The sequence below is a fragment of the Muscardinus avellanarius genome (assembly GCF_963383645.1).
Source record: "Muscardinus avellanarius genome assembly, chromosome: 4".
In the NCBI taxonomy this organism is placed as follows: domain Eukaryota; kingdom Metazoa; phylum Chordata; class Mammalia; order Rodentia; family Gliridae; genus Muscardinus; species Muscardinus avellanarius.
In genome coordinates, this window is record NC_137789.1 from 136,719,505 (window position 1) to 136,734,692 (window position 15,188).

Here is a 15,188-nt window from a genome sequence, read left to right on the forward strand (position 1 = left end):
TAGATGTTACACGTCTCCTTTCCTTCTGCCCCACAGGGGCATTGGTGAGTTCCCGTAATCCCTCCGTGTTTGGCCGCATTACATTTTCTACTATAACTTAACAGTAGGCAAGCTGAAGGCAAGGGTGGAGGCTCATATCTCTTCCATCTGAACTCCGCCCCCTAAGTTTGTGCAGGGGTAGTAGCCTGGGGAGGGGGTGCACCACAAAGCCAACCAGCTAATAGATTTGTGGTGACAGTGGACAGTCAGGCAGTAAGTGGTGAGCTGACCCGCTGGGCTGTGAGATACATAGGGACACACAAGTGCCATTGCAGGGTGTAGATACCATTGACATTTAACTCATGTCCCTGCCAGCAAAGGATCAAGACTGGAATCTTTAAGTGGGGGAGGAGGCTATTTTGGGAAAAGGTCCATTGCTTTTCAGGAGCCCTTTGCTCCTTCTAATTCAGTTGTTGACAAGGGTGAGTGTGAGTTGTAGCTTCAAACAAGTTTCACTTCCTTGCCCAAAGCTCCAAACTCAGTTACCCACCTGTGGAAGTGGTGGCCGTGCCATGGGACAGAGCAGACGAGCTGGGGGCCAGGTTGTTCTGCATGCCGAACACTGGAAGAAGGAGTGGGGGCAGGTGACAACAGGGCATCCTTGGCTTCAGGAAGCCTCCTGGAGCCCCCAAACCATTTTTATGGCATATGCCTTTGCAGATGACTGGCACCCAAACTTAGATCCCACACGGGGATCTAGTGACATGGCCATTTTTTATGCCCCCACCCTCAACCAGGCCAAGTTTTACCAACAGCTCAACTGGCTGAGTAGTTAGGTCCACATGACGTAATAGCAGAAGTTCACACAGGGTCTGACAAACATTGCTGTAACCCTCAAAATCCCCAAATATCCCAGGGGGTTCTCATTCCCTGCAGCACCCTGGGCTGGCTGGGTGCACATGTGGGGACTATGCACACATACGGAGGCTTTGGGGCTGAGAGGCACTAGCTTGCAGACTCCTAGTTTTCCCTCCATTCTTTCTTTTCCAGACTCAAACACATAAACCCCCCTCACCCCCATTGTGGGTTCCAAGGCTCCTTGTTTATTTGTTTGTTAACAATGTCCAGGAGCCCATTCCTCCCTCGCCACATCTTCTGTTCCTCCATCTTATCCAGTGTTTTGGGCACAAGATCATGGGTCCAGTATCTGTGTCCCTTTCCTGGGGGCCCTGGCTCAGCTAGGTCTTTACAAAACAAAATAGCAAAGGTTAAAAAAAAGCAAACATGAAGTAGAATCTCCTGGGTTTTGTGGGACTCTGGGCAACTGGAGGTATTAGAAATCTGATGGCGGAGATTATACTTATGGCTATACCAGACAAGTAAGTAAAGAAGAGCTATGCGGTTATATTTATTAGCTGCAATATCCCAGAAAGAAGGCAGAAAAAAAAAAGGTATGGCTGGTAACTTATTTCCATATAGATTATTATGATATATGTAGAAAAATGAATAAATATTTTTTAAATGGCCAGACATTTTGTATCAGCAGCTAAGTAGTAACATTTGCTCCAATGTAGTTGCTCCAATGAAATACTAAAATTAAAACTAAGATCTGAAGTGAAGTCCTTCCAAATGATCGACGCTTTTCATTCTGAAAATGTCCAGAGCTATGACTCACTGAGCCCCTTCAGTTTCTCTAACTCTCCCAGAAAATAAAGGGACCAGCACAGAATACGCCTGTGAGTGCGGGCTTCGGCCTCCTCCCCGAGCACCGCCCCTTGGGGTCCTTCGCTCTGCTCTATCTGTTGACTGATGGCAGGGGCTGCTGCCTTCTAACTGCGCCCTCTGCCTCTGAGCTGCCCTTCACACTCAAGGCAGAAAGGACATCTTCAGACGCCATTCTGCTTTCCTCCTCAGCAAAGAGCATCCTTACGTTTTTAAGCAAACAGCTTGGAAAAGGCAATTCAGGATGGTGGCACTGACCTGAGGAGCAGGCGCTGAGTCCAGGGTGCAGGGTGGAAGAACAGGACGCCATGTTATTTGGAACTCCAAACACTGCAGGGGGGTCAGGGAAGGCGGGTGAGAAGGGTGTCCAGCCAAGAGCAGGGGCAGAGACTAGGAGACCGTGGATGTACCAGAAGTGCCAGGATTGGGTTTGTATATTTTGTTAATTTTTGAAATTTTTTTTTAGAAAAAAACTTAATTTGGTTGCTTTCCAGCAGAGAAACAAACATTGCGATGTATATTGGGCCTGGCTAACCAGTCATCTTTGGTTATTAGTAGACAGTGGGTCCAGCCAAAGTCTTTCTTGTTAAATCTCAGAAATAGTAAATGCCTTGCTCAAGACCCCTCAGTCGACTCTCATTTAATGATGCTGGGTCTCCTGTATCCCGTCTGAGTTCTTTTCCCTTGTATTTTCCCTGACACCCTGTGCTGCGTGTTCCTTTGCATGTGAAACCTACCAGAAGAAATACCTTCTAGATCGAATTAAACTGAAAATTCCTGTGGGAAACTTTTGGGACACCTGGTTATAGAAAACCTCTCCAGGAAGCCCTGGAAAGGGCAAGTGTCCACAGGGCACTGGACTCCAGGGTAGCGGTGTGAAGGCTGTGGTTTTGTGGGTGAGAAGAAGCGTGCACAGCTCGCCACCTACCTGATCCTGCGGAGTAGGCGTTGGTGTTGAGGAGGGATGAGCTCTGGGTGGTCACGTTGTTGTGATAGGTACCCATGGAGGACCCCGCGGGCAAGGTGGAGGACCACACATGGGAGGGAAGGTTGGCATCCAGGATGGCTGTGTCGTAGGTGCCTGACACTGGGAACGAAACCATACACACACCCCAGTGAGAGACAGACCCGCACTTTCCCACTGGGGGAACCTGGCTGGCTCGGCTTCCTGGGACTTTCCTGATGTTGGCACTGAAGGCCTCTCGGGGACTCCTTCAGCCCGGGCAGCCTGCGGCGGTTAGTCATTCCACGTCTGAGTGAAATTTCAGAGCTGGTGAAGACTTGTTTTCTTGGCTTAGAAATGCTTGCCAGCTCTTGATGAAATTCAAAGTAGATTACTTTTGCCTTGGGGTCCACTCATTTCTTCTAAGTGCGCTCATCATCCCTTGGTGGGCTGTCCCCACCAATAGTCTTCCTCCTAACTCTTCCATGGCTCCTCCATCTTCGGAGATGCCAGTGAGCAACAAATTAGACCCCAAAGTGAATCTCACGGTGGACTTCCAGCCGCCGTGGCAAGGGCGGGGTGTGTCTGGCAGGGGAGCTTGGGGTCTGGGGTCACCCTGTACAGTGGAAGCCATCTCTGCTAAACCCTCCTAAAACATTCCTATCTGCCAACCAGACTCAAGGGCACTCTGCCTCTGAGAAGGCTTTTAAAAAAAAAATTCTTCAAATCTGGTGCCAGCTCTGCCCTAATCATTCCGTGAGAGTGAGCTAGCCAGCAGGGCAAAAAAGTGCCCTCGGGCTTGGTTTTAAAAGAAAAATAAAGGAAGATCAGAGCTTGCAGTCTCTGGGGTTCCCTGCGCCCCGGAGTGAATGAGAGGAAAGCTTTATGTCAGAGCAGGCTTGGCTTCTTTCCACACCTCCCTCCAAAAAGGTCTGCCCGCTTGTCTTCCCATCAGCTGCGCGCCTCCCTTGCACGAGGTTAGCACCGGAACACCCTCATCCTTCTTGATTGAGACCTCTGGGTTTCCTGTCTCACTGCCCCCAGAGGCCCCCAAGAGAGCCATGTCTCTCTTGTCCATTGCTTTTCCTCAGTGCCTGGCGCTTGGCAGAGAGGAGACACATCTTGTATATGCCTTAGAGAAAGAATGAAAACACCACAACTTCCCCTAGACTCTTCACCTGGAGAGCCTGGCCTACACAGCCAACTGTCAGGACCCACCGGGGGAGACTCTGAAGGGCTGAGCTGGGCTACCACACACATGCGGGACAGGAAGAAGAAGGTAGCCCACCTGTTCACGCTGCTGGAAGAGTGGGTGCTCAGCTCAAGCAAGCCTTGGGGATCGCCTGCACTTTCCGCCAGGGTGCAGGTGAATTCCCAGCCAAGGTAAAGCTGCCGCCCTCCATGGCAGCCGGGGGCTGTTGGGCTTACCTGATTGGGAGCTTGAGGTCACCATTTTGGTCTCCACGGTGCCTTTCTTGGGGATGGGGAGTGTGTTGGAGGAGTTCCGGGTGGGACTGGCACTTGCTGATCGGCTCCCCTTGAGCAAACGCTTAACCTCATCCAGTTCTGTCCCTGTGGGAGAACCCCAAACCTTTCCATCAGGCCCAGGATTCTTTCCCAAGTGCAGCTGCAGTGGGAGGAATGTTGACGGTGTCTACTTCACACACCAGGGTGTTTTGGATTAGCCTTATAATTTTTGCATTTTGCCAACATACAATACTTATCAATCTGATACTTTGTAATACTAACAACTTCATAAACATAATGCCTTGAATAAGAGGTCATAATCCTTGGGAGATATCTAATTAGACCTCATCGGATACCACAGGGAAGATTCTGTGGCTGGAGGACCATCACCTGGGATCAGGCAGTTAGAGAATCAGGTGCTTTGAAACAGTTTCTTCCCCTGCAGAAGGTGCCTTATGTCAGGTCCTGACATTGTCTGCATGAGTGTCAAAAGGAACACGTGGCCCATAACTCTTAAAACATTATGTTGTACTCCTGTGTGATTTCATTTCAAGCCTGTCAGGCTGATATTATTTGTAGCAAGGTGAACTAATTGGAGTAAGCTCCTCCTCCCAAAGCAGGAGGCGGGAGAGAAGGGAGGCCTCACGCCAAGGCGATGCATGGAAGGCACAGGCGGCTTTGCCAATGACAGGTGCTGGGCCTTTCCCTCCCTCCCTTCTCTGCCCCTGGAAAGCTTCATCCTCAACCTGGAAACGCGGCACCTCCAACCTGGAAGAACTCTGGCATGCAGGTGTCAGGCCTGGAGCCAAATCCGAGGACCCCAGCTGCTAAGCTTTGTGGGCAAAACCCGGCCTCTAGTCCTGAGCCACTGACCCAGGTCTTCCTTCTATTCCTTGCACCTGGTCTCTGCTCTGAAAGTTGGGCTTACTTTGAACTGTTGTCAAATAACCTCTAACAAGGGCAACAGGAGCCTGACAGCCAGTGCACAGAGACCCGGGGCTTTGAGATGAAATTCAAACCATTCGTATATTCTACTTCTCACTCTTCTCTAATCTGAACTCTTCCACTGTGCTGAAGTGTTCCTTGAATGCCTCATGCTGGTTACATCCTCTGAGCCAAACTCTGATGCCCTCTTGTATCTTCCTTCGGGTGGCATCTAACCCAGGAAGGCCTCTCTGGCTCCTGTGCCGTTCCCATCTCCCTGGGCTGGTGGAGAGCTGCTCTTCTCTGCTCCCTCGCCACTGAGCTGCGATGGCTGGCTGGTTTCCCATCTCCCCACTAGTCCATGAGATTCTAAGCAGCAAGGACCAGGGCTTAGTGACTTAATCCCAGCACCCAGCCTAGGGTCCGACCCACAGATGTTTTATGACTGAGCATGTGAACACACACACACACACACACACACACCCCACAGTTGTACCCATAATTCCAACATTATGCTACATTCATATGTGACTTAAATTTCAAGGCTTCCTAGATCCTTTGCAGCAACACTGTGGCCACTTACATCTAGTAGATGGGGATGCACTCTGCAGTCGAACTCGAATTTCGCTTTCTGTACAGGGAAAGAGAAGAAGAGGCTGTGAATGAAGGGGCCTGGGTCATAGCTCCTGACACTGAGCTCTGATTAGCAGATGAATCTTTGAACTACTCTGAGATTTCTGCGTCTTGGAACCAGAAAGACAAGTGTCCCAAGAAGAGTGCTCCTAAGAAAGGAACATCCCTCTCCTCACCCACCTGCCAACTGTACATGCCCAGGCACCTGCAAGGCGGCTCCCTCACTCAGCACCGGCCACCCCCTTCCCCACCGTCCACTTCACAATTGCCAGAAGCGCCTCTCCTTTCTCAGTGGTCTCTCAGGCACTGGTGAGAGAGTTCTAAAGCCAGTAGTGTTTACTGCATAGCAGAAACCATGCCCTATCTGTTAGTCTGCACTCCTCGCCCTTCCTGGCACACAAATTGGCGACTCAGGAAGTACTAGTTGAATGAATGGAGCTGAGCCCAGCGATGGCACTCACCTCGCGTTTGGCTCCGTCCTCTGGTCGAAGAAGATGCTGAGAAACAGAGAAATGTGATCTTAGGCATATATGGAAAGTGGCAGGCTGAATCCTTTTGACATGAAGGTAGATATATTTGGGGGTGTATTTGTGTGGGGTGTATTGGGGAATTGAACCCAAGGGAATTCTACTTCTGAGCCACACCCCGAGCCCCATTTTATTTTTTAGCTTGAAACAGGGTCTCGCTAGGTTGCTGCATCTTGCTACCTGCTGAGGCTGTCCTCGAACCTGTAGTTCTCCCTTCTTAGCCTCCCAGGAACTGGGATTACAAGTGTGCACCGCTAGTCGGCTATGAGTAGAATATTGTTATAGTGTATCTAAAATCCAGATAGGGGTCTTTCTATACAGTGGATAACTCGTAAATGCAGACCACAGAGCTAAATGGCAGAGGACAATTTGCAAAACCGAAATAAAACATATTTAGGGTGTTAAAGTCACTAAATGAACGTTAAATTAGGTGACAAAGTGTTGTTAGCTAAGGTCATCTATTTGGGAGCATGATCCATTTGGACTGGCTGACTACGCTAATTTAATGGATCAAAATGCTTCCAAATTTTCCCTTGAAGTTTTTTTTTTATTAGAATCTGCCTTGATTTCCCCACCATAAGTAACAAATAAAATTATAATCACTATATAATCTGTGGTCATATCCTCAATTCTTGTGCACAATGAGATCCATGGACCAAAGACTTAAGGCCAAGTGAAGACATGTGTAAGGTGTCGCCAGGCACACACTGTGGCCCTTGCCGCGCTCCCTAGTGGAGGTGCTGTGACGCTGGGCATTTGTGTGCGGTGACTGCTGCTCTTTGCTGGCAGGTCTCTGTGCATTTAGTGGCAGGAAGAATCCCTAAAATTATGGCCCGGCCTCAGGGGATGTCTGTCCAAGCATGAGCCTTGTGTAAACAGCTTGCCATGTTAAGTGTCACGAGCAAATGCTGTGACTGCAAGTTAACGTGATGAGAGTCCCCTTAAGTTGTTTCAGGATGAAGAACGAGGGGACAACAGGTCCAGTGAGGTCAATTCCTTGAGAAGAAGCAGCTCATGATGTCCCCTGCCCCCCCACCCTGCCCCCCAGGCATGTTCTCAGTGTGCATTTGAGAATAAGGGAACACATACCGAATTCCTTCCGAGGGTACTCCGGGGAAGAGTTGCCGCTGGAGCTCCCTGCAGAGGGGATGAAACATTAGTACAGACGGCTACCTTGGCCTTAAGGCTTCCCAGAGAGGGGGTGGCGCTGGCCACTTCTTTGTGAATCTCCATGGCCCAAGGTGTCCCAGGAGGGAGCGGGCTGAGCTCTTCAGCGGATACGTCCACTGAAGCAGGCTCGCCATTTAGCCACCTCATGGATTTGCGGGTTGCAGGGCCTCATCCCGGTCACCGATCTACTTCAGAGAGGGCAGCAGATGAGCAGAGGAGAGATGGAGGTTGTTGGTTGTCCCTCCTTCCTTTCCTTCCTGCCTCCCTTTCTTTCCTCCTTTTTTTTTTTTTGTCCTGTCATGTTATCCAGCTTTGTCCTGTACCAGTGCAGTGCTCATGACCGATCCCTGAACTAATGTCCCTTTGCAACCGGGGCGCTCTCTGACGTTGTGAAGCTGCTTTTCTCTAATGTGGACTCTGCTAAAATGCAGGCACAGTAGACCCCTGCTCAGATCTAAGATCAGGAAGCTCAGTGGATTGCAAGACACCTTGGCTGGATTTTGGGCATCCCCCAAGTCCCTGGCAGCTCTCATCCTGCGCCGATGGAATGGGTTCTCTGAGTCGGGACGCCAGCCCATTTAATCACTGACCAGGATGCCCAGTCCTCCCGCCTTTCTTGCCCATCTCTGGCACTCCCCTCACTATTAGACCTGTCAGTCATCTGGCGTGTTTGTTTCCCACTCACTGCTCCTGAAGATCACCAGGACTCGTGTGACCTTCGTCATGGAGCCCTGGTTTCTTCCTCCACAGTCCTTGTCTCTACCCCGGGCATTTCTTCAATGTGGCTGCGCGTTACTGGTCTCCCCACACCCTCGACCACTCTCTACCCTCTTTCTTTGTTCTCTGGTCCTTTCTTCTCCCCACCCCGCCCTTGTCTCCTGGCTTTGTCTTGCTTGGCTCCATCCTGCTTTGATACTCTCTTCTTTGGCAAGCCACTTGAGTATTTCAGCTTCCTCCAGCACTTCTGCGCTGGGACCTCCAGTTTTGTGTCTCTCCCACCTGCCTGCTGTCCTCGCCCCAGAGCTGGGCAGGGAGTCAAGCTCAGAACCAAGTGACTGAGGTCACCCAAGCGTGGCCCTTCACCGGGGTGCCCTGTTTGAATTTGTCACCTCAGTGGAACTGCTGCTTCCTGTTTCTCTTAGAATTTTATCAATTGCCAAACCTGTCAGTTCTACCTCTAAAATCTCTCATTTCCTGCTCATCCCCCCACGGCTACCAACTTAGTCCCAGCCCACACTGCCCTCCTCTGGGCTATTGCAGATTCATTTTAACTTGTTACCTGTGTGTAGTCCTTTCTCACCGATCTTTCCTGCACACAGTTTCCAGAGTTCTAGTCTTGGACCTCAAATATGATGGGCTCTTTTACTCAAAAGCCTCCGTGGCTTCCTTCCCATCATGTGTGGAATAAAGTCTGAACGTCTATTCTCGCACCGAACGTGGACCCCTCTTCCCTTCACATAAGAACTGCTATGACTGGTACCTTCATATGTTCCATGCTGCTTCTACACAGGCCTTGCTGAGGTGGCTGCTCCCCCAGCCTGGACTGCCCCATCTCTCCATCCCTGGGTGTCAAAATCCTTCACATCAGGCTCAGCTCAGATGCCTCCTTCTCCATCAAGTCTTCCCTGGCTTCCTCAGCTGAAGGTGACAATTGCCTTCTAGTCTGCATTATAGCTTGTCTGTCAGACTATATAGGCTCCTTAAAGATCCATGTCTGACTCCCTTAATCACCCAGTGAGGTGCCCCATACAGCGCTAAACACATCATAAGACACGCGTTGAAAAAGTGACTATGTGGATGAATGAATGAGGGGGAAGGAATCTTCAAGTAATAGGGGTCCTATAAAAGAAACGAAGGTGGAGTTGGGAGACAGACGGGGGTAGGGTGCAGACAGGTGAAGCCAGGTGAATTCTGGGGGGAAGAGAGCAGTTCCCATGGTTTGTGGGACCGATACCTTCATATGTTCCATGGCGGGTTACGTGAGTTTTCCTTTCAAAGGTGGAGCCTGGTGAGTGGGGCAGAGTGGAGGCAGGCGAGTGAGCCCTCCTGTAACTGGAGGTGGAGGCATGGCCTCGGATGCTTCCGCCTGCAAGTGGTACATCAGCAGACATGAATCAAACGGTATCAAGATCCAGTGATACTAACCAAGAACACACAGGCAGCCCACAGCTCGGTGGGGCTGCGGGAGGGGCAGAAGACGCAGGAAGGCAGGATGCCCCTCGTGTGCGTAGTGACAGCGCTCAGAAACGGCCAGGCTTGGGCAGGATGTTTCTCCAGGACCTGCCCTTCGGTCCCAGGACATTGCGCGGATGACTCCAATATGCTCTGCTGTGAGACGCCCTTCGACAGGCAGGGCACGTGTTTCTCTTGGCCACCTCGCCTCCTTTTGTCTTGGGTTTTCCTTGGTAGTTTTACTATATTTTAATGGCCTCAGGTGTTACACATGTGCTCTTGTTTTCATTTTCTTTTCCCCTGCTTCGCTTTGTATAGTTTTCTTTTGAAAGAGTATTTCACAGGGAACAGTAGGCCTGTAATAGGCTGGCACTGGACGCCTGTCCAGTGGAGCCTTGTGTGAGATTGCCTGTCATCAGATTCTCTGAGCTTGTTGTTGCTATTATTATTATTATTATTATTATTATTATTATTACTTTGGTACTGGTGTTTGAACCCATAGGCATTCTACCTTTGAGTTACACCTGTAGCCCTTTTTATTTTTAATATTTATTTATTTATTGTGGTACTGGGGATTGAACCCAGAAGAATTCTACCTTTGAGCTACACCCAGCCCAATTTTTTTTTCTTACTAGGTTGATGCATCTCCCTATTTGCTGAGGCTGTCCTCAAACCTGTGAGCCTCCTGTCTCAGCCTTCCGAATATAGGGATTACAGGTATGTGCCACCACACCCGGCCTTATTTTTTATTTTGATTCAGGGTCTTACTTAGTTGCTGAGGCTGTCCTCAAACCTGTGAGCCTCTGGTCTCAGCCTCTCCAGCACTGGGATTACAGGCACACACCACCAAACCTAAGCTTACTTTTGTTCATTCAAGTCACAAACCCTAAATGTGCACATCCTTCCTTAAAAGAGATAGCTTAAAGAGAATGGTTCAGTGGGAAAATGGTTACCTACTCACGAAGCCTTAACTAATGACAGCTGTTAATATTGCGAACTTAGTTGAAAATCAGTCCCATTTTAAGTTGGTTTTGCATGCTGATGATTTAAAAGTGGCAGCCTCCCTGGACCATGTCATTTCGATAACTATTTAGGGCACTTGGAATGGATGACAGGGCTCCCGCTCCCTCTCTCCCCCCCTCCCCACCCCCTGGCTCCAGCCGGCACTCACTCGAGTTGATGTAGCCGCTGCTGCCATGAGTCAGGCTCTGTTTCTCTGTCCGGCTCCCTCCACCAAGAGAGCCTGTCTTAGCGTAGCCATTGCTGGTGCTCCCTTCTGCCGGAATCAAAAAGCAGACGACAGTCTCAGGGTGGAGTCAGGGTGCCCCATACCCTGGCCCCCTTCTAACGCTTCTCACTGGGATCCTCCTGTCGGGTCCCCCTCCATCTAAGCTACAGGGTGCCAGCTGCTGTGCTCCAGCATGGCTTTGCTGCCAACCTCTGGAGTGGGTGAATGTCCCTCCTGATCTAAAGGAAGGCCTTCTGCAGAGAGCAGAGCCAGTTACTCATTAGAAGTGTGTATATCTTGGGCAAGGCAGCCAAGTGATGGCCGCTCCTGGAGCCCAGGCCTGCGATGGGCTTGCTCTTTTCAAATGCCTAAACAGGCAGGGCCAGGACACAGCAGCTGCTAGGGAGGCACCATGGCAACTCTGGGTTCCACCTGGCAGCCCATCCCCGCTTCCGGCCTTGCCGGCTGATGCGTGGCTCTCTCCATCCCAGCCAGCAGGCTCCGGAGAGCTGCAGGGTGGCTTTGGGGCTCCCTGTCTATTACGGGATTCTCTAAACCCGAGGAGCTCCTGGGAAAAAGCAGAGTGAAATGGAAGCCTGGCAGGTGTCAAGCTACTCTACACTCAGGAAGGTTAGGATTTCGCATATTTTAGCGTCTAGAATAGGCAAATCTGCAGAGACAAAAAATAGATTAGTGGTTTCTGGGAACTAGGGAGAGAGGAAAAGAAGAACGAGAGTAACTTCTCATGGCCAGAGGTGTCCTGTTTGGAGGAGGAATGGGAATGCTCTAAAGTTAGACCTCAGCAACGTCCACCCAACTCTAAATAGACTGAAGACCAGCAAATCACACACCTCAAAAGAGTTGATTGGGGGTGTATAAGTCAATGTCAATATAGCTGTGATCAAACATATATATTGAATATTTGGAATTCACTCAACAGGAGAGTGAGCTCCATGATGTCTGGCCTTCACTTATGACCTGCTGAGAAGAAAGTTGCAGGTAGTCACTTACTTGGTGGTAAGGATGTAAGTCTTGTAGTTACTGTTTCAGTGATTACTAGAAAAGAAAAGGAAAAAAAGAGAGAGATCTTAAGGAACATACTGACACCTCTGTATGTGGGCAAGCCTCCTATCTGTCATAAGTGTATTAACTTAAGTTCAACACAGAATTTTGCACACTTGTGCCTTAAGGTATGTGATCCGACTCACTGTATATGAAGATACAAGCACTTACTCTCCAGGCACCCTGAGGTGTGTACGTACGCATGCCTGCAGGCTCAGGGTGCCTGCAGAATAAATTGATCTCTTTGGATCCAAAGCAGTTATGCACTGATTTGAAAAATGAGTTGTCTTGAGCCGGGCGTGGTGGCGCACGCTTGTAATCCCCACACTTGGGAAGTAGAGACAGGAGGATCACGCAGGTTCAAAGCCAGCCACGTGCTGGCTTAGGAGAACCTGTTTCCAAATAAAAATGTAAAAATAGGTCTGGGAGTGTAGCCCGGAGGTAGAAGGGCTTCCAGGAACCCCAGTACCACAAAAAAAAAAAAAAAGAAAGAAAAAATAAAAAAGAAAAATGAGTTGTCTTGGTGTCAAGGTTTCAATGACTGTGGACTATAGTCCAGGCTTGACTTTGGCTTTATTTATTTATTTATTTATTTATTTATTTACTGGGGATTGAACCCAGGGGCTTTCTACCTCCAAGCTACACCCCCAGCCCTTTTTATTTCGAACCTTCAATCCTCCTGTCTCAGCCTCCCAAGTACTGCGATTAAAAGCATGCACCACCATGCCTGGCTTAGATTTAACTTTGAAAGAGGGCCAGCTCTTTTTGTCTCAAGTTACAGTCTCCCTGCCCTGTTCCTTCACTAAGGCCCCTAGGCCTCCTGGAGCCAGCACTCTGGCTGATTTCACTGTGTGCCTCTTGCTGAAGGTGGGGCATTTCAGGGCATCGTGGCTCATTTTTCAGTGCTCAGTGCGGGCCTGTGTGTGCAAGGGGAGGAGGGGGTCTGAGCAAGCCATGCTTGCCACTTGTTGAAATCCGTGATGGATGAACCTCAGAGACAACCCTGAACAAGCAGTCTATTTGGCCCCTAGAACTCAGTTTCTTAGCTGGGGCTGTAATCCTAGTACTTGGGAGGCTGAGACAGGAGGATCACAGGTTTGCAGCCAGCCTCAGCTACTTAGTGAAGCTCTCGGTAACTTAGTGCGACCTTGTTTCCAAATAAAGAATAAGAAATAGGGCTGAGAGTATAGCTCAGAGGTAGACTGTCCCTGGGTTCAATCCCCAATACCACAACAAACAAACAAACAAACAAACAAACAAACAAACAGCTGAGTCTGTAGATCTGAGTGATCAGTGTTTCCGCAGGGCTCTGTGTCCTCAGAGTAGACTCAGTCTCTCCCCTGCAGCAGTGTGAGGCATGGGGGGGGGGTGTCTCCAAAACCACAGCAGGGCAGGATCATTGCGTCTGAACATGGCAAGCACTATCCCTCCCTGGCTGTTGGGTGTAAAGGTCTATCTGGTCTTTAAAAGCAGACTTCCCTGTGTGTGCATGCATGCGTGTATCTGTGAGGCGTGCACGCTCACACGCCCGCAGGTAGAGGTGTAAAACAGTCCCCCAATTTAGAGTTGCTAGGGGGAGAGTTTAAATGTCTCTAAATTTATCATTTGGAGAGTTTCATGAAATAAATTTATCTGTTTTCAATTTTTGGTGTAGACTTCAGCAGTAATACCAGTGTAATTTCAACATAGTCCCTGCAATAACTATACCTGGAGATTTCTGTTGCCTTATATCTTTAAATAGAAAAACGGTTAAATAAATGGGTGAATTTATTTAGCAGAACATTATGTAGTCACTAAAAATGTTGGTCATGAAGAGATGGGCACAGTGGTGCACGCTTGTAATCCCAGCATTTGGGAGGGTGAGACCAGAGGATTGCGGTTTGCGGACAGCCTCAGCTACTACTTAGTGAGGCCCTTTGCAACTAGTGAGACCCTGTTTCAAAATAAAGAATAAAAAATAAGGCTGGGGGCATAGCGTGGAGGTGGAATGCCCCTGGGTTCCATTCCCAGCCCAAAACTAAAACAAAATAAAATAAAATGTTGGTCATGAAAACTATATGTGACAATGGGTTTTTTATTACTGTATTTTCATGTTGGAAGAGGAAACCCAAAGGACTAATTTTGATTATAGGCGTTAAAATAAAAACCAACAAGGGCTGATTTTGATTATAAGTGTGTTAAAATAAAACCCAAAACCTCTTATAAAAATTAATAAAGTTCTTTTAGAAACACTTTTTTTTTTTTTGCAGTACAGGGATTGGACCCAGCGGCATTATACCTCCAAGCTAAACCCCTCTAGCCCTTTTTTTTATTCTTTATTTTGAAGCAGGGTCTCACCGAGTTGCAAAGGATCTCACTAGTAGCTGAGGCTGGCTGCAAACCGCGATCCTCCTGTCTCAGCCTCCCAAGTACTGGGATTACAAGCGTGCGCCACCACGCCTGGTGGAACACATTTGAAATGTGCTATAGTGGTTGTGGTAGGATTATGGACGTTTTATTTATTCTGTTCTCACTTTAATTACTTTGTTCTGGTACTGAGGATTAAACTTGGGGCATTCTACTTCTGAGCTGTACCCCCAGACCTTATTTTTTTGAAACAGGGTCCCACCAAGTTGCTCAGGTTGGCCTCAAACCTGTGATCTTCCTATCTGAGCCTCCCAACTCCTGAGATTATAGGTGTGCTCCTACTATGCCCGGATAATTAGTTTTATAATGAAACAATTATACACCAACATTCAGCTCTTACTTCTTTCAGTGACTTCAGTGCCGTCTCGTTTGTTTTTCTTGGTTACATCCATACCATAGCCACCTGTGTGAAAAGTCAGAAACCATGAATAGCCACGTACCTTACCGTTGCTTTTGGCAAGTAGGTTCCTGCTATTCTAGCAGAGAACCAAAAACATAATTCCTAGGATTCAAAGCATAATTATTTTTTGTGCACATTAAAAAAAAAGATGCATTTCTATTTCTTGCCCTTAGTTGTAAGAGACAGAATTTACTAGTTCCACTTTGGGTTCTGTTCCTTTGTACTGGGATCTTTCTTTTTTTGTGGTACTGGGGTTCCTGGAAGCCCTTCTACCACCGGGCTACACTCCCAGACCTATTTTTTTAATATTTTTTTATTTGGAAACAGGATCTCTTAAGCCAGTGAGGCTGGCTTCGAACCTGCGCGATCCTCCTGTCTCCGCCTCCCAAGCGGGGATTACAAGTGTGTGCCACCACACCCGGCTGCACTGGGATGTTATTCTTTAGAATCTCATAGATCAGACTTCCCTCTGCTGAGCAGCAGAGGGCTTGCATGGCACCTGCCATACCCTGACCTTCCTTGAACTATAAAAACTCTATTCTTTGGCAAGGTACT

At 48.7% G+C, this 15,188-nt stretch overlaps 1 protein-coding gene across 1 annotated transcript in view; it reads right to left on the reverse strand.

The window, feature by feature from the left end:
- Positions 1-14,625, reverse strand: part of COL17A1 (collagen type XVII alpha 1 chain) — a gene marked incomplete at its 5' end in the record, with an annotated part of 42,555 nt that extends 27,930 nt beyond the window's left edge. Inside the window, 11 exons of the mRNA XM_080694509.1 lie at positions 530-601; positions 1,960-2,031; positions 2,630-2,788; positions 4,073-4,216; positions 5,619-5,666; positions 6,130-6,165; positions 7,285-7,332; positions 9,320-9,451; positions 10,709-10,813; positions 11,777-11,821; positions 14,574-14,625. Coding sequence (XP_080550635.1) covers positions 530-601; positions 1,960-2,031; positions 2,630-2,788; positions 4,073-4,216; positions 5,619-5,666; positions 6,130-6,165; positions 7,285-7,332; positions 9,320-9,451; positions 10,709-10,813; positions 11,777-11,821; positions 14,574-14,625 — 913 coding nt within the window. The remainder of the gene's footprint in view (positions 1-529; positions 602-1,959; positions 2,032-2,629; positions 2,789-4,072; positions 4,217-5,618; positions 5,667-6,129; positions 6,166-7,284; positions 7,333-9,319; positions 9,452-10,708; positions 10,814-11,776; positions 11,822-14,573) is intronic.
- Between the last annotated feature and the right edge of the window lie 563 nt (positions 14,626-15,188).